Below are 27,035 nucleotides of genomic sequence, written 5' to 3'. Positions count from 1 at the left end.
TGGTTCTTCCTGCTTTATTAGCAGGAGGTCATTAAGATTCTAACACTAACCTCATACAACCAGCCCTATGTCTCTCTGTCAGCCTGGCCCCACCATGTTGGTTTGGTTCTTTGAATTAATTATTCTCTTGTCTCTTGCATATTTAGTTGATGTCTTTGTTGCCTGGTTTATCCTTTTTCATTGCCACACCAACCCTCTTTCCCGCTACCTCTCTCCCCCCTCTCCCTGTCCTTCCTTCTCCCCCTTGGCTTTTCCAGATGTTACAGAGTGGCCCTTGGGATCGGCGGTTCATTTGTGTATGAGTGTGTATGTACGTGTGTGTTTGTGTGTGTGTGTGCAGGCATTACTCAGTGGCAATACACGTGTCTAAATATGGTCGTTCCTATGGTGTGCATGCCTAACATATTTAGTTTCTGACCATGTGCAACAGTATGTGTATGGATGTGTGCTGTATTAATACATCCCATTGATCAGAGCAGGACCCCTGACAGTCATCATCCCTGAGAACCATCTGGCCAACGCCTGACGCTCTCTCACCCAAACACAAGCTGACACCCGATTAATCTGCCCACACCATGCATACATACATGTGTGTCTGCATGTGAACTGGTGAATTGGTGATCGCCGGTGAAAGGGAGAGTACCTAATGTGTACGGAGGAGCTAGGGTATATTTTTTCTTTTTTTTAATTTGCTAGGTCGGTTTAAGCATTTGTCTATGTACACGCTCTCCAACCCAAACCACGCACACACCACTCCGCCATCCGCCAACAACAGCCGGCACTGAAGGGAGCTGAAGGGTGCTTGGAAATTAAGGTTATTACACAAATTGAGCCATATGGTCTAAATATTTCAGAGCTGAAATTTACTAGGCAATAAAAATGGCCCCTACCTCGGTAATGGTGTAAATTACAGCTTAACCACCAGCGCTAATGATGTCCTTCTGTACGCCCCGTAACCAACCGTACATGAAGGACACATTGTTTAAAAAATACCCCAGGAATAGCAAAAGACGGAAGGAGGGAGGAAAGAGAGGGATGGGCTAGATCAGGAGGGATCTAGGTAGTACAAAAGGGAAGAAAAGAGTAGTAAAATAGAAGAGTGTGTAAGTAAGAAGGGAATGGTTTGTTTCATCTAAAAAAAGACAGTAACACTATGCCGCATGTTTACAATCTGTTAGTTTACCGTTAAGGCTGTTTGCGTTGAAGCAGAAGGAGTCCATCTCTTGTATTTTATCAGCACTGTAGTTACATGCCCATATATGCAGTTCCAAGTGTATTCCTGTATGTATTTTTTGCACAGTATTCACATATACACATACAAATATGGATATAAACTGTAATATTATGGTATAGAGATTTACCCAGTTGCAAAGTAGGTGGCAATATTTGGCAAATTCTCTACTGGAAAGAGAAAAAAACAGGCGAAGAGGCTTGACAAGTAGGACTGTTGTAATATAAAACATTTGCATAAGAGAAGTAACAAAGACAACAATGTATTTTAGGGAGTTTGGTGTATATTTAGATGTCTAACTCTGATTGGATGGTTCTTGATTTCCTGCATAAACAGCAACATAATCAGACTGCAGGATCCCCTCTTCATTTTTCTCACCACTTTTCCCTCCTCTGATTGTTCTGCTCATTCCTGTGTTACAGCTACATCGCCCATTTATCTCTCCATTACAATTACTACAGTTCATCATGGTTGGCTCTACCACATTGTGAGAGGTTTTATGCTATTCATCCCATGTCTGCTCACACCCTCCTCTTCCTCTTAGATGTGATTTTGTTTGAGTTTTTCTTCTCTGTCTTTTGCTCCGTCTCTTTTGCTCCGTAATGACAGGGTTGTGTTGTATTGACTGTGGACCATCTCTTCTAGGGCCTTCCACTTGTCTTAATGGGTGTTTAGTGCAGTGGCCATGATATGATGGTCTCCTCTTCACCACAAAGCTAAGGGCATTTGAGAGCGCATATAGAAGAGAAACTATGATGACTGGCCTATTCAGATGCTCATTTTAAGTGTGTGGTATCGTCAAGAGTTTATTTTGGAAGCGATGTAGTTGTGATAGTAAGAAGAGTCTGTGACAAGCACTTGCTGCGCAGTGTTTACTGTTTCCTGTGAGGCACTTATGGCTTTGTCAGTCTGTTTGTTTGTTAGTCTATTAGCAAGTAAGAAGTTGTTTTTATTGAAATGTTTGTAAAGAACGGCAGTGAGGGGAAAAATAGGTCTTGTAGTGGATCTGAAATAAAAATTCTTGACAAAACCCAGATCAAACCAAATAAACTATATGCCATGCTATCTACATCTCTTTAGATTTTAAGAAATTACTATTTAAACCTTATATTCCAGATTCATTGTAAAGTTGGCAGAACTATATGGCAGAAGAAATGCTGATTTGGGCAATATCAGGGTTTGTCGTTTTACTATATTCTTATTTTAACTCCTGAAACTCATGTAGGAAAATGCATACAAACACAACCTGAGTGCACCTGGGGCGTAGAGCCTACAGCTAATCATAACTGTCCATGTGGAGAGTCCAAACCTGGTCCAGACCCCTGTAGACCCCTCGCTCTTCTGCTCAGGCCGTGGACAAAGCACATGCCTAATAGCACCAGTGTGTCGTACTAATGCTGCACGTGTCAGGGATGGTCTGAAACACAGTGACTAGCAGGGACACCCATGCAGGCCATTTACAAACAGATACAAGGCATTTGCTCCGGCAGCATTGAATTAGCCCTGCACATACAAATAAGTCTACACACACACACATACACACACGTATAAACACACACACAGTTGGCCCGAGAGCTTGGCATGGGGCGCACGAGACCAGCATGTGCTGTAGTGACTCACCTCAGATACACAAAACAATTACTGCTCTCACAGGGCTGGTCAGGGCACAGCTTGTACTAATAGACCCAAACAAAGAATTCAATCGCGTAAACAAGAATAAATTAGAGGCAAAAAACTGGTAAATTGAATACGATTTAAAACAAGGCGAGAGACATAAGAAACGGAAAAACAGCAAGGGCTTTATTATCTCCGCAGGACTCAATATTACAGTGCAGAGGAGCGCAGAAGAATAGGAATGTGTTCAGTTAGCATTAAACATGGCTCTTTCATGTCTGTCTTACTTAACTTTTACCTGTGACAGACCAAAAGGAAAACGGCGAGTATGTACGAGCCATATGCTAATGCTACGCCATGTCCGTCTCTATCCCCCCTCTGCGCCCAGGGCCTTCGCCACATAATCAGCATAATTCTTTTGACAAATACACATGGTTATTCTTAATTAGTATCACACAACTGTCCCCCCGGCCGCACCGTGCCGCTCCACCTGAGCATCAGATTTTAACACAACCACTTCACAGAGCGACAAAACAAAGCACAAACACTACTCTCAATAAAACACAAAAGATATATGTACAGCGTGTGTTAAGTATTTATGAAACACAAATTGACCCTGTGAAGGCCGTAAATGTGCTGAACTGCGGACTGTAGTATGGGCTCGCACACAACAAAGGGAATGTGGAAATAAAAGATTGAATAGATTGCTTTCTTGCCCTCCGTGCTAAGTTGTGTTGAACCGTGTAAGATCTAAGGACTCTTTAATGTATAAATTAGCAAGAGCTCTCCCTGTCTTCCGTCTTCTTTCCTCCGATCATTGTCCAGTCTTGTTTGTACCTCTCTCCCCTCCCTCCGCATACTCCGGTCTGCTCTTTTTCATTTGTGCTGATGAATTGGTAACTTTGATCATCCACATGCATGGGTTTAGGTAGACTAGAGGTTTTCGCAGATTTTACATTGTAACAAATCATGTAGACTTTATAGCTTTGCATATTTCCTTTTAATAAGTCTCCAAAAAATTCAATAGATGGAAGGATCTGTACGACACAGCTTTAAATTTGCAAATGCGGCTATATAAAAAGTAGAAGAAATGAGCATAAGTTGAAAGATAGCACTTCATAATAACTATATAGTAAGAAAGATGTAATTTATAATGAACAAATTGTTTATTAAAAGTGATTCACACCTGTATTAAGTAGTTACTAAGCCTAAATCGTAATAAACTACTACTTCTTGTTCTTTATGAATAATTTTCTCATGCTGTTTCTATTTTTTTGCCACTTCAACTGATAAAACTTAAACTAAATAGTGGATAATTATTAAAACTAGGTGTGTATGTGCTTATATGCATCTTAATTCTTGTGCATATATCACTGCTTCTTGCTTTGTGCCTCATGCTTTGACTTTAAAGTAGCATTTTGTGTTCAGGCCCTGCACGGATGCATATGTAATGTACAGTATATAGGCCACAGAAAGCGTTATTGTGGGAGCTATTAATGGTACGTAATGGCAGTGTACTTGTGATTACTGGCTGTTTGCATGTTTTTATTTAATAGGTGTAGTGTTGGTGTGTGCGTGGTGGACAGACCGGTGTGTGAGTGAGGGGCTGCGCAGAGGCTGTTACTGCAGTGTGTCTGTGATAAAGTCTTTGAATGTATTGCCATCTAGAGGCGTGTTGCAGAGTCTCCACGCTCCAATAAAAGGTGCCAGCGCCAGATGCTGCTATTGACAATGTGCATATGTTAACCGTTTTATAGGCCACATGCCTCACATATTTCACTGGCTTTTAAGGTAGAGAGATCTCTCATTTTCGCTCACTTAATCTGTCTCTCCCCCTAGCAACATCTATCTTTTTTCTCTCCCAGTTGCAGTTTTTTTGTCTTTGTCCCAGTATCCTCAATTTCTTTGTTACTTTTTTAGAGCTTGAGTTCGATGTTCAACTTTTCTTTAAGCTTTTAGGTCAACAAAATGATGGTCTTGGAGCCTGCTGTAACTTGCATAACTTAAATGTTTTTTTGTTTTTTTTTATGCTGGATGCCCTTCCTGACTCATCCCCCTCCATAGCTCCAGGCTCGTGACAGACACAAACTGCACTATGACCTTTGACCCTTGATGACTGGACAAGGTTTATTCCAAAAAGAAAATCATTTGCAGTTGTTCTGGCATCAAACAAAAGCCAAATAGATTGAATAAGGTTAAATGTAATAAAGTAAAATGTGAAAAAATGATGCTGTATTTACAAATTTACATTCAAATTTCAAATAGAATTTATTTTGTTGTGGCTCTAGTGTAAAGAGTATTTAACTCTTCTCTAGATAGTCAAGTTTTAGTTCAGCTTTGGGTATTTCCGAAAGACCATTGGCTTATTTTTTGTGAGTTTATAATGCGTTTTTTGTTCAGTTTGTTCTAAAAACCTCATTATTGCATAATAATGATAAAAGTGATGACAAATTCATGTAGTAAAAATCACTATAGACTTCTGTGCACATATATAAGGAATGATCTCACCACAAATAGTAAAAAGCACGCCCAACTTTTCCATTGTTTTATCTTTACATTTAATTTCCATTCTCAATCTTCAGCCTAATTTTCCCACTCTGTTTTGCAACCCGGTCCTTCCTCATACTCGCTGCTGGGGAAGTGCTGTGATTTACGGGAGGATTTAGCTTGTGTCTAGGTGTCTTGGGGCTTATTAATCCTATTTTATTGTGGCTGAAAAACATGTTGGCTTGCAGACATGAGAACAGTGAATACACACAGTATGGCTTGTTGTGCTACGGTTCATTCTTGGTGCCAGGCTACGGTGATTTGTCAGGGTTTTTCATTTGATTTAGTTTTGAATTGGATACTTTTTGATCCTCTTGCTGCTGCTCTGAGTGGGAAACCAGCTAATCTCTTTACATACACTTGTTTATGTGAAATATTTTGAAAAAGTGCAGACTCAACACATGAAAAAAAACGTTTCCCCCAAATGCATCAAAGCGGGCGCTTTACTGAAGCTATTTGGCATAAACAAACACACTACATCCTTGAGCCTGATGATTCCTCCATGTCATCCGATGCCAGAGCCTTTTGAACAGTGTTTCTCTTATCAATTAGTAAATGGTGGTGAACAGGGTGCACATGGTAACAGCGGTTGCCAGGGCGTTGGGCCGGGTCCCAGTGCCTAAAGCTACTGGCAAGACTTGCGGTGCCTTTGTCGCCGGGCGCTTGTGTTCGATATGAAAGGATGCATGTGTGACACAAACACTCAATCTGCAGGCTTTGAATTCACCCATAAGGGACAGCTGCGTGGCTGCCAGTCCCTCTCTGTCTCTCTGCCACTCCTCTGGTGTTTATTTACTTTACCATGACAGAGCCTGTATGTTCCAATGTTGATATCACAAATCCCATGTCATGTCATCTTAGCTTTCTATTGTAACGCTGCTCTTTTCAATCCTGTTTTAATAAATGTTGCACTTATGCACGCATGGTTTGTTTGTGTGACTAATTTTCTCTTGTTCCAATTTTATTTTGCCAAGAGATCCAAACCTCTTTTATGTATGGCTTTATGTTTGTTCACTCTTTTACAGCCCCATTTATATAGTTACAATTTGCATATATTATTTAATCCCATGTTTATTTTCTAATATTTTAAATCTTTTTAGGGTTCAACCTGGGAGGCTACAATATTTGGTTTTGCCCCATACAGTGACTATACATTCCAAGTGGAGGCCATAAATGAAGCAGGTAGGTCACACACACAGATTTGGGACTATTGTAAATTAATGAATGTTATAAAAATCTATGTTTTTTGTCAGGCAGCATTTTTAGTCCATGGGTGCAAATTAAGACTCTAGAGGCGTCTCCAGCTGACTTGACTAACTTTACAGTGGAGCACAGAGAACAAGGCAGGGCATTGCTGCTGAGTTGGGGCGAACCAGCTTCTCCAAATGGAGTAATAACGGTAATCTAATGATAAATAAAAGAGTATTGGTGTAATCCTCACATACAAACATGCATTAGAAAACAACTATGTTACACTCTGTAATGAAGTCTGTTGTGTGTCTAACTCTTTCAGATGTATAACTTGTACAGTGAGGGCCTCTTGGAGTTCAGCGGACAGTCACGTAGCTTCCTGTTTCGTCGTTTAGAGCCCTGGACAGTTTATAATCTGACTCTTGAGGCCTGTACCTCTGCAGGCTGCACACGCACCTTTTCTCAGCAGGTGACCACTGCAGCCGCCCCTCCTGCCTCCCAGCCCCCTCCCACTCCTCTGTTTATAGGGACAGACCAAGTGTCACTTACCTGGGGCCCTCCATCTGAGCCTAATGGGCCAATCGGAGAGTATATTTTACTAGGCAGAAGTCCAGATGAATTTGGGAGAGGGAGAAGTAATGACGAGGATACTGAGAGTGGCAAAGTAAGTAAACTGATGGAAGCAGACTGTTGACAAAACAAAAAAGTGCATTTATTTATTTTCATTTTCCAGGTTTTATTCAGAGAATCCTCTCCACATGAAGGTGAAACCTTCTCCTACACAGTAACAGGACTGCGTCCCTGGACCCAGTATGAGTTCAGCATCCAAACCTACAATCCTGCTGGTCACACCCAAAGCCCCTGGGCAACAGTGATGACCAGACAGGCCCCGCCCCGCGGCCTAGCCCCTCCAACAGTCTCACATGTTCCAGGACGTCCCACTGAGCTCAGGGTCTTTTGGACCGCTCCTATGGAGCCAAATGGGGTCCTTCAATCTTACAGAATTATCAGAAACAATATTAGTTTTGCTTTTAGTTTTGACCCGACAGTCCTGAGCTACAGTGATGAAGATCTCAGTCCTTTTTCAAAATACAGGTAGTGCTCAAATTCATGATTGTTATAGTTTTACTCTAATATGTTAAACAGGTTTTATTTTCTATTGCAGCTATGCAGTAACAGCGTGTACATCAGAAGGCTGCGTCACGAGCCCCTATACAAATATCACAACATTAGAAGCTCCTCCTGCTGCTGTTGAAGTTCCCATCATGAACAACATCACCTCCAGCTCCATCAGAGTTGTCTGGAGTGAACCTCGGACACAGAACGGAGAAGTGACAGAGTATGTGCTCAGGCTAAACGATGAGGAGGTCTATCGAGGCTCACATCTACACACAGACCTGTCAGACTTACAGCCGCACATGTTCTACCAATTATCTTTGGAGGCCTGTACCAGAGGAGGATGCAGTACAAGTGCTGTTGTTTCTGCACGGACAGATGAGGCTCCACCCACTGGCCTGGCCTCCCCATCACTAAAGGTACTTTTTTTTTTTTTTACTTTACACAAAGGATTATGTTTCTGGTTATTTTTCAGTCCTATAAAAAATGTAGTGGAGTAGAAAGTACAGATACCTGCTCTAAATGTGGTGAAGTAAAAGTAAAAAGTATCTGTTTTAGAATGTACTTAAGTAAAGCACAGATACCTAAAATGTGTACTTAAATAGAGTACTTTACTACTTTTACTTTGTTATGTTCCACCACTGGCAATTCTAGGGTTGAAATTATCTGAATGATTTCAATGAAGGTGTATGGAGTTTAAAAACACAGTGGAGCACTTCCTGTATCACCACATGACATCACAAGGTGGAGCAGAGTGTTTTCAGTTTGAGAGAAGAACTCTGCCTAAATATGGAGGATTTGTGTGTTAAACATGTGTGAATGAAACAAAACAAAACTCCAGATATATTTTGATGAGCAAACAACAGAAGAACTTGGATCAGAAAATATGGCATAATATGGGCCGTTTAAACATCAAACCCATGGTAATTTCACAAGAATAAAAAACAAACAATAATTCTAATCGTATTTTTTTTGCTTTTACATTGATCTTTTAGCAAAAATATTGAATCAAGCCATTTGTTTGTTTGTTTGTTTGTTTTTTTATGTTGCTCTATTCCATTTCCAGGTGACAGGCTCAGACTCAGTTGAGATCAGCTGGAGCGCACCAGAGCAGCCCAACGGCATCGTCACAGGATATGAGCTTCGACGAGACGGTGAAGTTGTTTACGTTGGTACAGAGATGCATTACCACGACTTCACACTTCTGCCCAATGTGGAGTACAGCTACGTGATCACAGCCAACAACAGCAAGGGACAAGTCAGCAGTGCAGCAGCCACCACAAAAACACACCAGTCTGCTCCGTCTGGCGTCGCTCCTCCCACACTGACCCCTATTGGACCTGATCAGGTGAAAAACTAATATCTAATAACAACTAATATTGACTAATAGATCCATACATTTAAGTGTTATTATTTTATTTTGAATTTTGTGTTGTCTTCTCAGTTAAGAGTAGAATGGAGCGCTCCAGCCCGTCCAAATGGAGAGATTGTTCGTTACATTGTGCACAAACGAGATCCAGTCGAGCTAACAGTCTTAAGCTCAGAGTTTACTCCGGAGGACACTGCGTTTTCTGATCAACACCTTATTCTGGTTGGATTATTTCCAAATCAGAGGTCAGTCAAGAGCTCCAATAAAATGCAACTATTTCAACCACAAACATAATAAAAATGCAGAAAAGTGTGCCTGTATAAAAAATCACAATAAGAATATGTATTAACAAGGAAAGACAACACAATTAAATATGTAAACACAAAAAATATGTTGATCTTGTTGATATTGTTGATCATGACGACTGACTGAAATAACTAAATCAGGACTTTAAGTTTTAAAGCGTATTATGAGGCCCATGCACCTTCGGTTTATGAAACACTCATATCACCACATATGGAGAAAATATACAGGTGATGACGGTTCATTACCTTCAAAGATTATTTTCACCTTTGCAATGCATCTCTTCATTATCTGGAAGTATAGCATAGCATGTATAGCAACATGTTATATTTTTTGTCTTGATTTTTAGGTATGAGGTGAGAGTGGAGGCCTGCACCGCTCTGGGCTGCTCCTCCAGTGAATGGTCACCTGTAGTAACTCTTGAAGCGCCCCCTACTGGACAGGCCTCTCCGATGTTAGACCTCCAGCCTGATGAAGACACAGGCTTTGAGACGACTTTTGTGCTCACCTGGTCTCCCCCGACGCAGCCGCACGGGGTGATCCTGCACTATGAGGTGTACAGACGCCTGGACCAGACACGCAGAAGTAATGGAGCTACTCTTATTTACAGAAATACATCGACTGTGTACAAGGATAAAGGACTCCAGCCATACACTAAATACCAATTTCAGGTATGTACTGTACTGTAAATGACTGTTTTCCACTTATTTACCTGGTAGTTTTTTTGTTAGGTCAGTAACGCACATATTTTACATCCACTCACGTTAAGTGCATATGACATTTCTAATGTCATATGCACTTTTACTCCAACTTTTAGGAAATCTATAAATAATAATCTATTTGAATATAAATTTCCCTTTTTTTGGTCTAATTTGATTTCAGAAATACTTTGGCTGAGTCACAAACTGAGTTATAAAGAATAAGAAATCATATCCACAAATTGTTCCAACCTTGTTTTGTCCTTTATATGACAGAAATATGTTCTCCCTTTTGTCCTCCACAAGCAAAGAGTTAAATTGTTTACGGTAATTTGTAGATCTAATATCATGATGAGCCCTGATATGACTGACACATTAGAAGATGTTGCCTGTTTTCACCCTGAAATATTTCACATACGTTAAGTTCCGGACACAAATCATTGGCCCACATTATCACTGACTGATGTAGTCACTCATACACGGTCAGGCTGTTGACACTATAACGCATGAGGAGTAATCAGACAGGTGTTAAATGGCGGGGTCTGTATCCATGCTGCTGTGCTCGCCGTCGCTACGCTAATTGACAGGCTAGCCCTTTGGAAGCAACAATAACATTAGCATTCCTGCCTGTCAGACACACGAGCCCGGGCCAGAGAACCTGTGTAATTGATTGAGTTTGCCTGATTGTGGTGCCATCTTTATTTACGAGAATCCTAATTTATGACAGGAGGAGGGAGGGAAGGAGGAGCTTTGGGAGATGACGGGCAGGCAACATAGCCATTAATCACCGGGCCCTCAGAGCACTCTACTTCCTGATTACCAGCCAGCCAATCGAATTAACAGTTAGCCCCCTTGGTAACAGAGCTTGTATTGGAAAGACCTTTTAATGGTGACCGCTACATGTCCCTTGAGTGTTTGCCAATTGGGGACCGGTGGTATGTGAGCGAGAGTGTGTTGAGTGCATGTTCCAAAAGGGTTCTTATGGGGAGTACTTACAACCGGAGCTTCGAAAGTGAATGGATACCTTTTATTATCTTTTATTTTCTCTACTCAACTTTTAACGAGTTGAGCGTCACGTGTCATGCGTCGCTCATTTATTAGTTTACCTTCTGTTCTGGGCGTTGTTTATGTTTCATATCCCTCCGACATGCATTTATCTGTTCCATTATATCTGTTTGGCTCTAATCCTTTTTCTGTATTTCAGCCGTACACAAGGACAATAAGTCAATTCGGTTTGCACACCGGAGTGAAGAGAGAGAAATCATATTAGGCTAATTACACTGGGTCATAAGCTCCTATTGACAGCTTTATGTTTGGTTTTAATTACTACCCACTTTCACACAACTTAGCCCCTTCACCCTAAGTAGATGCACCCGCCAAGAAGCTCCGTGGGCCTATCAGAGTGCTTAAAACATCTCCGCAGTCCCTCTGTCCAATAAAAAGCCTTCGGGACTGTCTGGAAGTTTTTTCTAAAGTCGTTTGTTGCCATGGCGGCTCATTGGCTGCCACGGGGAGTTAACAGGATATATTTTTATTTTGTGTCTAATAAGCCGAATGATGGCCCAATAGGAGGAGAGCGGACAAGGGAGTAGGGAGCGCCGTAAAAAGTGTGTAGATGATATAATGGCCCCGACATGAGCGGCACTACCTTTTACCAGGAGAAGAAGGCCAAGGTGATCCAAGGCGACTTTAGAGCTGAACTTTCGTCTTCTGCCGATGTGGCACAAAACTTCTTCATATAGTCAAAAGCCCCGTGTCACGTTAAGGCTTCAAAGTACAGCAGGAAGAACATGCTTGTTGCCGGGTAGATAACTTTTATACAACTTATCATTTGGGATTCAGTTGGAGATAGTAAATCCTGATGCTTTAAAGCAACAAGTCAGATTTGTTTTTGGTGCCTGTTGCTGGGAAGAACTAAAGAAGAGATAAAACTGATTATTTTTTCTAACTGTCAGACAACTTAAAACACGACACAAACTATTTTAGGATTTGAACATACTGGAATTGTATCTGGTTATTACTGTCAAAATTAAAATGTCACTGATTTAAAGGTGTATTCAAATGTTTTATACAATGTAATATGCATTTTGTTGAATAACATATTAAGCTCAGCAAGAAATTAGGATAAAAGTCAATGAATTTACTAAAAGCATGAAAGCTATGACGTGATGAAGTCATCCTCAATAATAGGCACTCTCATAATTTTCCGTCATCCCTCTTAAAAGCACCACAAAATTTCATGAGGATTTTCCGAGGACAAATGTCACGACTCACAAATCTAGAACATGTAAAATTTTAGCTCAATTGTTTTTAGCCTTGATGGTGATTATCAAAATGCCTTGCTGCAGTATTTGAACCTGCATTAAACTGATACATACACACTGTGCAAAGGTGCTGTAAGCTGCAATTCCCAAACCTCTTTTCTGTCGTGTCCACCCTTCCTCCTCCCCCATTTTCTCCTCTGCCCATCTTCTATTCTTCTTTCCTCTCTCCCATCTCAGTCCATCTGTGCTGTCACTTAGATCAATCAGTCTGATTGATCACAGCCTAATTGACTATTATTGAGGTTAATTCAACTCTTAACACGCATGCACACACGTGCACATGCACAAACTCAACTCAGCAGCCTCGGACGACACACTGCACACACAAAAACACCCTTTCCACACTATAGGCCGCACACATCCATCTGCCTTCTGCACTACTTCTGACAGGCTACAGATGACTTACACATGCAAATCTCCACCCCGAGTGACCCTGCACCATGTACACCTTCTAATTATACCAAACACAAGCACACAAATAAGATTAGTCTGTGCGTGTGCTGCTGGATGTGAGTGCGTGAATAACTCCTTGATGAAGGTGAAAAGTAATTGTCATGCAGATATGTTGGTGTTGGGCTGCATGGTGAAAAGGTTCTGCTCTCAGCGCTGATGTTAGTTTTGATGGATGGTCCTGACGATTGGCTTGTATCCTTTGGTCGGTTTGGTGGTAACTGGTTAATTAAGAGAAGCCTTCTCCATTAAGAGTTCATGAGCTAAAATAACGAGGGAAAGAAGTAAGGTGGTGTCATGTTGTCACGTGTGTCTATTTTTTTTTACCTGACAGGTCTGGGCAGTAAATTCAGCTGGTCATGCTGCCAGTCCATGGACAAACGGGAGAACAGGACCTGGGCCTCCTGAGGGTCTGCACCGACCTATTTTTATAAATGTTTTAGCTACGTCTGCTATTGTGAAAATCCTTGCTCCAACTAAACCTAATGGAATCATCAGCCTTTACAGGGTTTTCTCTCAAAACCACCATAACTACACTTTGGTGAGAATAATCGCACATATTTTTAACAGATGATCTTTTTTTCGCTCTAATAATTTAATCCTGATACATCTTTATTTTTCTCTTTAAGTTGTCAGAAGGCACATCCCAACAGCAAACACTTCATGGTTTACATCCTTATACCCGCTACTGGGTCGGTGTCGAGGCCTGCACCTGTTTCCAGGTAAAACACAGATCTGAGTTTCATACCTTTTTAATTTAAACTGTGGTCACTGTGTTACATTTGACTGTGTTATATTTACAATAAACAAATTACTCTTCTACCTTTTGTGTCGTCTTGATAGTGCTGCAGTCAGGGCCCTGTGAAGGAGCTCCGTACTCTCTCTGCCCCTCCAGCCCAGCAGCCTGCCCCCCGTCCCATCAGCCTAACGTCCCGCTCTGTGCAGCTGCAGTGGGACCAGCCTCTAGCTCCCAATGGGGTCATTGAGAAGTGGGTACATTTAAAGTTAGGACAATAGTGTACATAATACTGTATTCTTATGATGTGGGTATGTTTCTGTTTTTGTTCAGCTGTGAGCTTCATCTGAGACAGTGCTGCCCACAGCCTCCTCAGCCTGTTCCTGTCCCATGTGTGGAGGGTCACATAGAAGTGTGTTATTCTGGAACGAGCTGGAGCCACAATGTGACAGGTAAAAGACTGATAAAACAGTAACACTAATTCTTATATAGTCCTGCAATTTATTTGTCATGAAACACCTAATGTTTCAGCTCATCAGTGTTCAGGGATTCAAATGTTATGTGCTTATTAAACACATGTATAATGTCTATATGCCACATGATAATGTGCGGTTTTGTACTACATTTGTCATAATTTGTGCATTTATTAAAGGTCTAAAACCGTACTACAGCTATGAGTTGAGAGCTGCGTGTTTTAACAACATGGGCAGCACTGCCTCCAATTGGACGACAGTGACGACTCTTTCTGAAGGTAACTACAAACCTCTCCAAACCATTATACTCATTATCTCAAAACTAAATAAAGTCCTGTTCTCCACAGCCCCACAGTACGTGGCTCCTTTCCTGGTGGGCAGTAACCTGACCACTGTGTGGCTGGAGTGGTCAGAGTCTTTCTCTCTCAACGGACGTTTAAAGGAGTACACAGTGACCGAGAGAAAACTGAGGGTCTACTCTGGTTTCTACAGTTCCCTCCACATCCCCCTCACTTCACAGAAATGTCAGTGCACTTCATACAAATGTGCCTTCAAAGATCTTTACCATATTCATAAGTTACATTTTCTAATCATGATTTGCCTGTGTTTCTCCCAGCGCTCTCTCTCCAAGTGACTTGTACCACAGACAATGGCAGTGCCAGTACTCCAGTTATCAAGTACAGCCCTACCTTTGGTCTAGGTAACGTGCAACCTGAAAAAATATTTTTAGAATATATTTAGGTGACTCTATTTTGGATACTTTCACTCTTTTGTTTCTTCCTTCTCAGATCCTGGTGAGTCCATTGACAATGGTAAACAAGGGGTCAGCATGTCACGCACACCTGTGTACTCCGAGCTGTGGTTCATCCTGCTCTTCTCAATACTGGGCCTGTTTCTTCTGGCTTTGTTGATTGGCTTAGTGCTACAAAGGTACTTTTGACACATTAAATCAAAGACCATTAATAATATGTGTCTTTGTGCTATTATTATACTTGTCACAGTCTCAAAGCTCAAAATAACTCCTTTAATTTCCTCATACAGAGCTTTGAGGAAAGATCCAGCAGCTAGAGAGCGCCCTCCACTGGTGATGCTGCAGAAGACAAGTAAAGCCCGTGGAGAGGTGTATATGGTGAGTGAGAGATTGATCGTGGGAATGGGAAAGTGAAGATACTCGGTTATATTTCTCTCAGTCATTTCTCTTAAATATCACAATTTAATTTGCCTCATACATTCATCATTTGTATTACTTTTCTCTTCTTTTTCTCCTCCATCATCCTTTGTTTTCTTGTCTCAGAGCTCCTGTCCTGACTTGTGCTCTAAACATTATTCGGGCTCTGTGCTGCTCACTGGTCGACCTACAGTAAGACGCCTTTCACTTGTTTCTATGTGTATCCTAAATGTCGCCTCTATTGTCCCCTTACAGTTTGACACAGTAGCAGACAGTATTGAGGTCAGCAACGTTGTACTTAAAAGCTACACTGTGTATTCAGAGGTATGGGCGTGTGTGCATGTGTTTGTGCGACTGTTCTGCTTCTGCATGCGCATGTTTGCTGCTGTGGGTTGTGATTTTCGGCACAACTTGGAAGCATTTTTAGGTAGAGGATATTCTTTTGGCGGTGATTTGCATGAAACTTAACTATCTCCATGATGACAAGCAGGTGACGCCACTACCCAGAATTTGTTGACAATAAAAATGCCAGTTTAAGTTAATATCATAGTGTGGAACATTCCAGACAAAGCAATAACGTTTTCATAGGACCAGCAGATTTACATTTACAGTTAAAAATATAAGCTTTTTTTTCTGAAAGAGCAATTGCAAATCAGAATCAGAAGACTTTTTTAATGCCATCGTCAGGGAACACAGCTCACAGAATAGGAACTTGCTTCGGTGATAAAGTGCAACATAAAAACACACTGAATAAATACAAAAATATATGCTTAAAGATAAAAATAAAATACTTCGAGGTAGAAAATATAATACAACAGCAGCATCAAAACAACAGTGCAAACATGGCTTATTAAAGTGTCCAGTTTAGTGCAGGTATTACAAAGATATTACAAATTATATTAAAATCAAGATTTACTTCAAAGTCCAGGTGTATTAACATTTGAGAGAAGAGACATATGAACTACTACAAAAGATTTAAATGCCATTTCGGTTGATGATATTACAGCGTTAGCACATTTTATACACATAATAACGCTGCATGTTATTGCTGTTTGCAGGGGACGTTGTGTATCTGTACAGTTTTTTCCACATAATCTCAAAGCTAAAGTAATCTGTGTTTCCCTTTAGGCTCTATCAGACACAAAGATCAGTACCATGCCAGTGCTACGTGTGCCCAGCCAAACAGACCTCGTTCAGGCTTACTCCCAGCATTCCTTGCACCGCAGCGTGAGCCAGCTGATTGACAGGAAGTCGTTAATGTTGGAGGAAGGAAGCTGGGACAACCCCCTAGGTCAGGATTCAGGACTGGTAAGACCCAAAGATCTGATCATTTTCTTTATAGATTGCGTAATTGCTGTTAGGGAATTTGCACTACTGTTCCAAGCGCACCTACAGCTCAATCCTTCGTCATCAGAAGCTATAATACTCCCTACAATGGAAGCATAGCCCGACTTAAACGGACAGTACCTCCATAATGTGTTGAGTGTTTGTACTGATGGTAAATAAACATCCAGAGACTCCAGCCCCTCTTTTTACAACTCTACTTCAACTATTCTGCAACAATTTTTAAGCATTTTTAGTAGTGTCACAAGTCAAAATGATCGTTCTTTAGCAATTGAAATAGTAAACGTACTTTTAACGCCACACTATAGCTGTTCTTTGTGTTTTTCATCATGTATTGTACTAAATCAGTCCTTCAGTCCTTTTATTTTTGTAGTAATTGTGAGTCATCCAGGCCAAGGACTGAACCAGTACCACCGTGTTCTTGCTTTCAGCTCTGACGCAGTGTTTTCCCAAAATAATGTTCAAGAAAAACAAATCCTTTATAGCCTACAGGACAAAACACACAATCAGCGACCAGTTATTAATGAGTTCACGTTTGGACTATGGGTTAATTCTGTGTATTTTTAGGTTATAGCGTTCAAACTGATTAGATTTGTTACTATGATGAACAGTTTGAACATGTTTGTGATGATTACTCGTTACTTTCAGTACGTGGAAGAGGAGGAATTCGGAGATGCCGTCAAGACCTTGAGCTCAGTCAAAAAGGAGCACACGATGTTCACAGATACGCACCTCTGAGATAATACGGAAACCAGGGTAACGCAATGAATGTAAAACAACAACAACTGTAGAGAAATATGTTTAGTTTAGTATGTAGAGAGCTGCTTATCCACAAACGCACTGCAGATGTCTGGGGCAGTGTAGTTAAAACAGCACAAAATTGTAATAATAATAGTTTAATAGGGCTACCAGTATTTGTTTTTAAAAGCACTGTCAACATTTTACAATTAATGGTAGACGTTTGTGTATTGGCGAGTTATGCACACAGCCGTATAGCCGGATAGTAGGATTATTTATTATATATAATTGTAACTGTGCACAATAGAATTACATGACGTTTTATAATGTTTAAATGTTTAAATAATGTCTTAAAATGCCAAATAATGTTACTGTCTTAAACGTGGCTGGGATCTCCGAATGTGCCGTCTTTTAGAAAGTTAGAGAGTTAATGTGTCGACTGAAAGTACAACGTGTTTAGTTGAGTTTCTGCTGTAGGATTTTATCTATTTGAATGAATTGAATGATGTTTTGATGAATTTAACAGAAAGAAATGTCTGATTTATTTGTACTTTGGCTTTTTTGTATGTTTCTCTGCACAAATAATTGCTGTTTTTTTTTTTACTCTGGCAGTATTATGTATTAATGTTAAGTGTTGTCTACAGTTTGAATTGAATAATTGTCTTATTTTGGATATAAATTATGGCAAGTGGTCATGCAATTTACATATTTTGTATTGTCTTTATTTATTTTTTCGTGTTTGTTATTTTTATTAATATGAATGTAAAGCTGTAGTTAAATTATGCATTCTGGTTGGGAATAATATGAACTACATTGGTTTTATTTTTTATAACAAAAATAGAAACTTCTTACCAAAAAGGTTGATAAAAATGAGCAACAGTTAGATTTACGTGGCTGGATCTTTGCTGAGTAGGTGAATCCAGCGCTCCACTCTTGTACTGTACACACCATCTCCATCAAAACTCTGCAGCAGTAATTTGGTTTTGCTCTCTTGTCCCTTAAGGGGGCATCAAGGCAAGTTTGAAATTAACAAAGTGGCAGAAACAACAGTGCCCTCGCTCAAGGACAGCAGTGTGACAAGGGCACTTCTCCGCATCCACAGCCACATTCACAGCCACATTCACAGCTATTGTCAGGCTCTGAGGGAGGCGGCACTTGTGAAAAGAGACTTTGTGAAGTGATTGTAAGGGACAGTATGGCCCTGAGCTACACACACACACACACACACTTTTATTAAACTCATAAATCACATGGACGACAGACGCTGTCTCAGAGCAGACTGTCTGAGCAAGAAGGTTAGTCAAATAAACACAAAAACTCACTTAACTACACGTTTTATTGAATTTAGAGCCATACAATGTAATAGTGTCAATGATAATAAGCATGTTTAGTTATTTAGTGTTTTATTTTATCGACATGCACCGTATCTTATTAAAGGCAATGGTTTACTTGAATGGCATGATCAATAACAATGATGACAGTAACATATTCAGTTTAGATAATGGTAAACAATGCTATTTGTAGAGTTACACAGAATAACAGTAACAGTACCAACAATGGAGGCAGTTTTATAATGCCTTTCTTGTAGCTCACGAGCATCTGGCATAAATGTAATGTAAACGCAGCCAGAGGAACAGAGATGACTGAGAAACACGTGCAAAACAAATCTGCAGAAAAAATATACATTATAATATTTAATAGAAAATAAACATTACCTTTATACTTGATATTAATAGTGCTAGTGCAAATATGATTAGGTCCATTAGCATGTTACTGAAAGCAGAACAAAGCATTACATTAGTCATATTAATGTGGTTTCCATATACAAGGTGCATCTTTGTGCTGGCAGGCAGGTACCAAAGTGTTCAATCACCTGAAAACAATCTCAAATATATTTATAGTCACATAATATTTTCAATATACATATTCTGTTTTGATAAGCGCAGCAATATTATAAATGTTTAAATAAATAAAGCTAATTAAGCTAAAATATAAACTAATGTTTCAGTCTGTTTCGGCATCAAATATATAGTTTCCTTCCTGGCAAAACTGTTAAAAGGACTGAGTTTAACACCCACCACAAAATAATTAATAGTAATGGTATTAAAACTTTTTTTTTTACTAGTTTACACAATCTAAGAGTTGATGTAAAATGTAACATAACTCTAGGTCCATTTATCAGCTTGTTTTCCTCTTTCTTTTCTCTTTGGTCACACTCAGTAACTTCACTACAGGCCAGGCAATATAAGGCACTCAAAGTGAACCAAAAACATGCAAATAACAACAAAAACAAAATAACAGGTACCATAAAGAAAGTCTCAAAATGCATTTCACCCAAAAACTGCGGCATCTCAAAAAGGCACAAACTTATTTACTAAAGCAACAGGACGGATTAATTAGATCTGCTGACATTGCTGGTCCCATAAATTATGTATGTTTAGTTATGCAATATATAACATTTACACCATAGTGTTACTTTCAACAACAACACAAACAAATGCAACTGACCGTTTGATTAAAATAAACTATGACCAGTCAGAAAAATGATAGTGCTGCAATATAGTAACTTCCTAGTAATAGCCACAGGACTTCAGATCACAAGGTTCAATTCAAGTAGCTGCCGGGACACACCAATCTGTCCTTAAGGCTCTACATAAAGAAAACAGCACTAACAAAACCATGACTGAACGTCTCCTCTCTTTAAAGCTTTGCCTCAACATCTGCTATCAGGTCCACATCTCCAAAGAGACACAAAAGTAAACATCAACTCAAATGGGAAATGCTCCAGTTTCAGGACACAACAAGTTAGATAAAGCTAAAAGAAAAAACAACAAACATGCATTCCAGCAGTGAGTTGTTCTTGGAGTAGAGACAGGCTTCGTCACATCAATATATACGTTATAAGTAGCAATAGGGTTTCAAACGAAAGCTACGATTTATAAGGTAATAAAATACCATGTAGTGATAGAGTCTTATTATGAATAAGACTTGCTGCTAATCTGAGTTTACACCTCCACAAACATGCCCTGAAATGCATGGGATTCTTGTTGTTTAGTAATTCATATTTCTGTCTTCTCTTAAGTTAATGCTGTGTTTAAAAGGTGCGTTTGAATTAAATCTTCATTTTAAAACATGCATTGAAAAAATAATTGCAGTTGCAATATTATATAATTATACTATTGCTATAAAGTATTTTTTGAAAAGTTAAGGCCTAGGTTACATGCTGTGTGTAGCTCAGTGATCAGAGCTGCAGCGTGTTCCACCTCTCACAGTTTTATGTATGTCTCTCATACTTTCCCTCATTTCCTGCTGTGTTCTGTCAAATAAAATCTATGGGTGAAAAATATATTTTGAAAAATGAATGTGAAACATGCTATAACGGGTAAGTAAATTACATTCCAAAACCTGGTGTCAGACTGAGTGAAAACACATGATGTTATGCACATTAGTGTTATTTTTAACTAAAACGCAGCCCCCTGTACACAGTAAGGCTACTGGCAGCTGTCGGGGTTGGGTGGGTCTGAGGGCATTTTTCGGTGCCGTGGCGACGTGGATGAGCTCAGTTTTGTTGGTGAAGGGGATGCGGTGGCAGATGAGTCGCTGCCCCCCGCCTCTGGAGCTGATGGGACAGGCGACAGCTGAGGGACTGGGGGGGCCTTCTTCCTCCCCAGAAACCCCCCCTCCAACACCCCTCTCTTCTTGGTGCTGCTCTCAGCTTTAGTGACATCACCCCCTGACGCTGCTGCCTCGTCCTCTGTGGGCGGAGGCAACACTTTACGGCGCACATCTCCCCCAAACACAGGGCTGTCCGGAGGTTGCCGTGGAGACTCCTGGCTGTTTTTATTTAAACTGGAGCCTCGAGAAGCCCAGAGCTCCGCATGTGAGGGCCTCCGCTCGCCATCCTCTGCCACAAACTCACACAGAGACCGGCGACCATCAACGGGACATGACTGAGCTGCACTGTCCAGGACGCCCCGACTCAGGCTGAAGTCTTGGAATTCTCTGTTTACAGAAAAAGATGGTATTTAACCCAACAGCGGAGGGGGATATAATGGAAAATATATATATATATAAATATATATATTTTTGTTTTGGAAATGAAAAAAAATCAAGAATATAGTCTAAAAGAAAACAATAATTGAAAACCAAAAATAAATACAATTTCAAAAATAAGCAAACTTGCTGAGTGTATGCTTCCAAACAAGGGAAAAACATTATACTAACATTATACATTACACTTTTGTGGTTAATTTCATGGTTAGTTCACCTTTTGTGCCATACTTGCAGCGGGCACATTTTAGCACATTATAGACTGCTGAAATGCAATGATGATCATTAATAATTAAAAATTAAAAACAGAAGACTGCTATTACCCACCCCTAACTGAACAGAATTTCTTTTGCATGTTTTTATTTGTGCATAATATTGATGAGAAAGCAGAGTGTTACCTGTAACTGTTGAAGGACTCTGTTCGTCTGGCGCGGGCTAAGAGAGGGCTTTCCCTGTACGGTCTCACAGCTCCATATGTGGCCTGGTTTTCAGGGATCGGCTCCTGAGCTTGTAACTGAAGACTGGAGTAGAACAGAAGGAGCAACATAAGAGAAGGAAATAATTAAAGTAGACATAACCATGCTTTCTTGTACTTAGTATTAAATAGACAATAATTTTGCATGTGTTCTTTGTAAACTGCAAAACTGATTTAAAACAGAAACTGGACCCTTGACTTCCTGTTGAAAAAATGCAGAACTTACCATAGTAAGCAGTGGACTTTCATTTATGTATATTTGTGTTTTTGTTACTGAAAATGGCTACAAAAAATCTTTGAACCTTATGTGCACAGTCCAAAGTGTAATCTTTCTAAATACCTGCAAGTTAGTAGAGGGAACTGGGCTGGTACAGGCAGTAGGTGAAAACAGATTTTTTTTTTTGAGCACTCAAGTCTCAAATGCAGGACAATAAAGTAAACTAAAGCTGCGGGAACCCCATAATAATAAAACTAAAAGCTCATACAAGCTGATTTTGTATATGTCCCTTTAAAATATTCCAGAAATTGAAAAGCTGATTAAAGCTGATTGTTTTCCTGACCTGGAGCAGGAGTCTCTCAGCCGTGTGGGGTGAAGCAGAGACGAGGCAGGGCTGATGTTCGGAGTCGCACAACGAGACGTGCTCAGGTCACACTGGTCCAACAACTGCAGCAGCTCCTCTTCCGTGGGACCACCTACATCTGTACAATATGCAGTCAATTATATAGTCAATTAATATAGTACATTTGCATGAATATCTGTATTTTACCCTCTTTCTTTTTCTCTTCTCCTTTGTTGGCCGTGTCCATTGCAGTGGTTAAGTCCCACATCTGAATGCTGCCGTTGCCGTGTCCCGTAAAAAGATAACGGCGAGGTCGTGACCCCATTCGACTGGAGCCCTCACATTCTCGTACCATAAAACAGGTGATAGTCGTACCATCCACAGACTGAATTTCACAAATTCTAAAGAACACAATTAGTAAACATAAGTGTACAGTAGCATATTACTATTTGCATATTAGATAAAACAAATCATCAATACCTTTTTCCTGTGGACGAAAGCCTCACAAAGAGTTTGTTGGTGATGGGGATGACCTTCTGAATGAAAACCTGTTGATCATCTCTTTCCCCAAATGGCCCTTTAAGCATCAACCACAACAGTCATTAGGTTCTGTTCATTTTGTGATTTAGTTTTTTAAATTTCCTTTACCAATATCGTTCCCAGAGCAGTAGCTGCCGTGGCTCTCAGTCTCCTCCAGAGAGAGTATTTTAAATGAGGCCAGAGGTGTGGAGCCTGGCTGGGTCGAGATCATGCCTCTGAAGCGTGTTACTGTCCAAGTCCGGACATGGTTGTTATCTGCACACACTACAGCAAAAAGACAATACAATCCATATTAAATCTAATCTTAACATGATTTAGGTATTTTATAGAGTGAGTAGCCTTGCTTACCAGACACCAGGTGTTTTTCTGACAGCATGATCTTGGTGACTGGGCTCCTGTGCACAGTGAAGGTCTGAAAGAGCTGAGGTCCAGAGCCGACGGTCTCTGGGTGCTGCACAATCACCCTCACAGCCCCACTGCTTGTCCCGTAGGCGATCTCTATCCAGTTTCCACTCACACCTGGAAAATTAAGATATTTTGACCATTATGTAGCAATGAATGATCATAACAAAATGGTGGTGATTAAGCTTGATGGAGGTTGATGGTGTTATAACTTTATGCAGCTAACGTTCAAAAGCCACAAAATGTAGTAAAAATGTGCATATTTACTGGTTTTGGGGGTTAGATAGACAGACAGAGCAGTGATAGCATCATTTGACGCATCATGATAAAGCTCTGTCACAAGAAGATCATTGTCCTTCATCCTCAAAGGAAACTTCTGCATGTCTGAAAAAGTACAAAATATAGTTTTAAAACCAACTCAAATACAAGCTTATTAATTCATTCCTAATTTAAATATGTGGCTAATACCTATATAGTAAATCGAGCCATTGTTGCAACCCAGCAGTAGGAATGAACCTGCAGTGTCACAGCTTGTGATTGGAACAACATCTTGAACCTAAAAATACACCAGATCAATAAACAATACATTGTAATACCATTGTACTATTATTGTTGAAACTGAGTTGTAACACATGTTTCATTCACTCCTCCTGTGACAAGAGGTTTTGTGTGGTACCTGCCAGTGCTGTGTGACTGCATTCCACACTCCGACCTTCCCTGTGTGGCTCGTGGCTACCAACTGATTCCCAATGAAGAACAGATCATCTACAGGTACACCCAAACTAAACACCCCTGCAATGGAAAAAACACAGTGGTTCAATATCCTGGAGTGAATGTGATTTATATACTATTTAAAATTAATATGAAGCTGTTGATTTTGTTATACCGATCTCATTTCCACTCCCACCATCTTGGATGCTCCAGAGGATGATGCTGCTTCCCGAGGCGGCAGCCACCATCTTGTCCTTGTCTCCATGGGGACCACCCACCACTTTGGCATTTAGTGCAATACGCTCAATGGTCCATTTGAGGTAAGGGGACGAAAATATTTGCTGCCATCCTGAAGACTCCTTAATTCTGTCGTTAGATATTAACATTATTATTAACATCTATTATTCATTTATCAGCGTAAGAACACTTACCAATAGTAATATTCATTTAGCAATGCAACCAGAAAACAAAAGTCTGACAAAATGAATCAAGGCATTGCTAGCACGTCAACATTACTTATTTAATTTTAACTGTAGATGTGATTATTTATGAATTAAATAAATGTGTTGTTCAGTATTGTAAGTATAGTATATTATGTATAGAAATATTAGCAGATAGCCTCTCTATGACACAGAGAACAACTGTGTAGTGATACCTGTAGCAAATGACAAAGTGTGCATAGGCAGCTACAATCCAGTTGTGGTGTCCGGCTACAATTAAGACTTTTCTGGGATCAACTACAGGACCTATACAATAAAAGAATGATTATTATTATTATTATTATTATTGTTACTATTTAAAATATACCTCCCAAACAGTCTTAACGGTGTAATAATGAATACTTCTGCTTTTGGGGTGGGGGTTTCTGCTAACCTAGTGTGAGGCAGTCCTCTGCTCCTGTGACCCCCATCAGAGTGGGATGAGACATTGGCCCAGTGCGTGCGAACCCTTCAGCTCCACTTGGACCAGGGCGTTCTTCAGAGGTGGCCGGGGCAGCACTGCATTTGCGGGCTGGAATGGCTGTTAGGGGTTAAATGAGGTTACATATTTTAATTTGATTTGTGTAACATGTAACAGTTCATTTAAGGCACTACCTGGAGGGGGCAGGTAGCCATGAAAAAGAACGCTGCCACAAGACGAGCGGTCCAGCTCCTCACACAACTGCAGACGTCGAACTTAATAACAATAATATAAAAAAACAAAAAAACAAAATATAAAACATTAAATCAATTTGTAATTGTAATTATAGTGAGTTTATCATGATATACTTGTGAGATATTTATAGCAATTGTTTTCAAGTTGTACTGCCACTATAGGCACATAGACAATGAAGGGGAATTTCAAAGAGGGAAGTACAACCACATGGAAGTAACAGATTTTAACTCAACAAACAACAGACCAGCTGTGAGTCAACATCTCACTTTTACACAGTACTGCAACAGTAACGTTAACAGGTAATGGATAATAACAGCATGAGGTTTACTCCACCATCCTGTTTGATGTTTTTAATGCAGCATGCATGAATGCTGCATTAAACATACATACCTAATGGTGTTATGCCATAAAATTCTGCTTCATGTCTCAAAATGCTGATGTTAACTCCCCTGTAAAAATATGTATTTATTGTCTGGGTGTTCATTGTTTGTCTGTCTTTTTTTCCACCACCCCAAATGATTCTTTACCTTAAGTCCAGTTCTTTGGTTCGAAGAAAATTGAGAATAGGTGCAAAAGCTGTAGGATCCCTGTCAATAAAGATCTGGGGAAAAAAACATTATAGTTATGTTAACATACATACTATATCTTGTATTCTGGTGTGTTTTTTTTTTTTTTCATACAGTAGGGATGTATAATTTCTAATAACAACATCACAAATAACAGAAAATATAAAACAGTACTTACAGCTCCAGTTTCATCCCGAAGAGTAGATATCCTTCCACTTAGTAAACTACAATAAAACAACCTGTTATAGTTCTGTCTGTCTATTTATCTTTGTGCATCTACTTAGTCCACATAAGATCTTTATTAGCTATTTAATGAGCATAAATAGTTGCAAATTATTCCATATATTTCAGATCAGATGGATTGTCAAATACATGTGAGGTGTGCACTACAGTATTTGCATTTTATGGGAATTCACCTTGAAAAGAAAGAGTCTGGTATCCACATCAAAGTTTGTCTTGAAGTGCAAAACCTACAGACAATGATAATGAAAATGAGATACACATCAGTACATTATCTGTATGTGTACCATAGTTTTGTCTAGTATATTCTGCTGAACAAGATGGCATGAGTAAATCCTATAGGTTAAGTGTTATATAACATATCACACTGTCCATCCACACATATTCTGTTGTTATGATGGACGTAGGAAATATTTATTATGATTTTTTTTGCACTGACCTGGTCCCACCGACGTTCAATTGTATAATCTCACCCATCGCTGTGGATAAACTGTCTTCATTTGTGGCCATGATGTCAAATTCACAGATGTTTTGAGATGCTAGCTTGCTAATGTGTTGATGTCCAGCGTCCTGCCGCGCGACCCTGCGCCGTCCTGTCTCCGCTGGAAAACCCGTTATTCACCGTTAAAGCACAGGGCCTGGACTCTTTACGCTCCCCATTGAGAGGGGCACATGCTTCTGTTGATCCAAAACAAATATGTACAGCAAAATATATTCAAGCAATGGGGTTAGTATGTTTGCATCATTGCTCTTCCAAGAAAATTGAAAATATCCTCCGCTCTCAGTTTTAGCAATGTGAAACAGTTGTGAGAGAAGCAAACAAGATAGTTTAGTACAACAACTTCCGGTATTGCCAACGAAGATAAACAGATTAATATAAGAAACATCAGATTGATATTAAGCTGTGATCTCAGTATTGTGGCTCCAAATGCAGACGTTTACATCAGTGTAATGAGTAAAATCACATCGCCACTGAAATTATATGAAGTGGTTGAATTTTCCAAACGCTAACAAGATAGTTAAATATCTCAACT

General features: G+C 39.9%; 2 protein-coding genes across 2 annotated transcripts in view; one reads left to right on the top strand and one right to left on the bottom strand.

The window, feature by feature from the left end:
- Nucleotides 1–17,314, top strand: part of ush2a (Usher syndrome 2A (autosomal recessive, mild)) — a 122,461-nt gene extending 105,147 nt beyond the window's left edge. The window contains exons 75-94 of the mRNA XM_055229974.1: nucleotides 6,493–6,574; nucleotides 6,646–6,791; nucleotides 6,906–7,247; nucleotides 7,317–7,678; nucleotides 7,749–8,118; nucleotides 8,766–9,047; nucleotides 9,144–9,313; nucleotides 9,721–10,042; nucleotides 13,178–13,384; nucleotides 13,473–13,565; nucleotides 13,687–13,832; nucleotides 13,913–14,031; nucleotides 14,232–14,330; nucleotides 14,400–14,576; nucleotides 14,669–14,752; nucleotides 14,841–14,982; nucleotides 15,094–15,181; nucleotides 15,476–15,544; nucleotides 16,349–16,528; nucleotides 17,213–17,314. Coding sequence (XP_055085949.1) covers nucleotides 6,493–6,574; nucleotides 6,646–6,791; nucleotides 6,906–7,247; nucleotides 7,317–7,678; nucleotides 7,749–8,118; nucleotides 8,766–9,047; nucleotides 9,144–9,313; nucleotides 9,721–10,042; nucleotides 13,178–13,384; nucleotides 13,473–13,565; nucleotides 13,687–13,832; nucleotides 13,913–14,031; nucleotides 14,232–14,330; nucleotides 14,400–14,576; nucleotides 14,669–14,752; nucleotides 14,841–14,982; nucleotides 15,094–15,181; nucleotides 15,476–15,544; nucleotides 16,349–16,528; nucleotides 17,213–17,302 — 3,570 coding nt within the window. The 3' untranslated portion in view covers nucleotides 17,303–17,314. The remainder of the gene's footprint in view (nucleotides 1–6,492; nucleotides 6,575–6,645; nucleotides 6,792–6,905; nucleotides 7,248–7,316; nucleotides 7,679–7,748; nucleotides 8,119–8,765; nucleotides 9,048–9,143; nucleotides 9,314–9,720; nucleotides 10,043–13,177; nucleotides 13,385–13,472; nucleotides 13,566–13,686; nucleotides 13,833–13,912; nucleotides 14,032–14,231; nucleotides 14,331–14,399; nucleotides 14,577–14,668; nucleotides 14,753–14,840; nucleotides 14,983–15,093; nucleotides 15,182–15,475; nucleotides 15,545–16,348; nucleotides 16,529–17,212) is intronic.
- A 1,308-nt stretch (nucleotides 17,315–18,622) lies between these two features.
- On the bottom strand, nucleotides 18,623–26,813 carry kctd3 (potassium channel tetramerization domain containing 3). The gene is made up of 19 exons (XM_033991086.2): nucleotides 26,441–26,813; nucleotides 26,178–26,231; nucleotides 25,940–25,985; nucleotides 25,723–25,796; nucleotides 25,586–25,644; nucleotides 25,135–25,215; nucleotides 24,914–25,060; nucleotides 24,696–24,786; nucleotides 24,216–24,406; nucleotides 24,006–24,121; nucleotides 23,798–23,885; nucleotides 23,597–23,713; nucleotides 23,276–23,446; nucleotides 23,036–23,191; nucleotides 22,868–22,964; nucleotides 22,595–22,788; nucleotides 22,388–22,526; nucleotides 21,751–21,873; nucleotides 18,623–21,304 (listed from the first exon to the last, which is right to left on the bottom strand). Exons 1-19 carry the CDS (start codon nucleotides 26,509–26,511, stop codon nucleotides 20,794–20,796), a joined length of 2,526 nt encoding a protein of 841 aa, XP_033846977.1. The 5' UTR covers nucleotides 26,512–26,813; the 3' UTR covers nucleotides 18,623–20,793.
- Between the last annotated feature and the right edge of the window lie 222 nt (nucleotides 26,814–27,035).

This window comes from Periophthalmus magnuspinnatus, chromosome 3 (genome assembly GCF_009829125.3).
Source record: "Periophthalmus magnuspinnatus isolate fPerMag1 chromosome 3, fPerMag1.2.pri, whole genome shotgun sequence".
Classification (NCBI taxonomy): Eukaryota; Metazoa; Chordata; class Actinopteri; order Gobiiformes; family Gobiidae; genus Periophthalmus; species Periophthalmus magnuspinnatus.
Note: the sequence above shows the minus strand (reverse complement) of the source record. Positions and strands in the feature narration are given on the sequence as shown.

Bases quoted from the DNA above. Each gene is read 5' to 3' on its own strand.
- kctd3 (XM_033991086.2), bottom strand. From the start codon at position 26,511: ATGGCCACAAATGAAGACAGTTTATCCACAGCGATGGGTGAGATTATA. The intron at 23,714-23,797 runs GTATTAGCCACA...GTACTTTTTCAG, and splicing joins TGGCTCGATTTACTATATAG to ACATGCAGAAGTTTCCTTTG. The intron at 23,192-23,275 runs GTAAGCAAGGCT...TTTTTGCTGTAG, and splicing joins AGAAAAACACCTGGTGTCTG to TGTGTGCAGATAACAACCAT.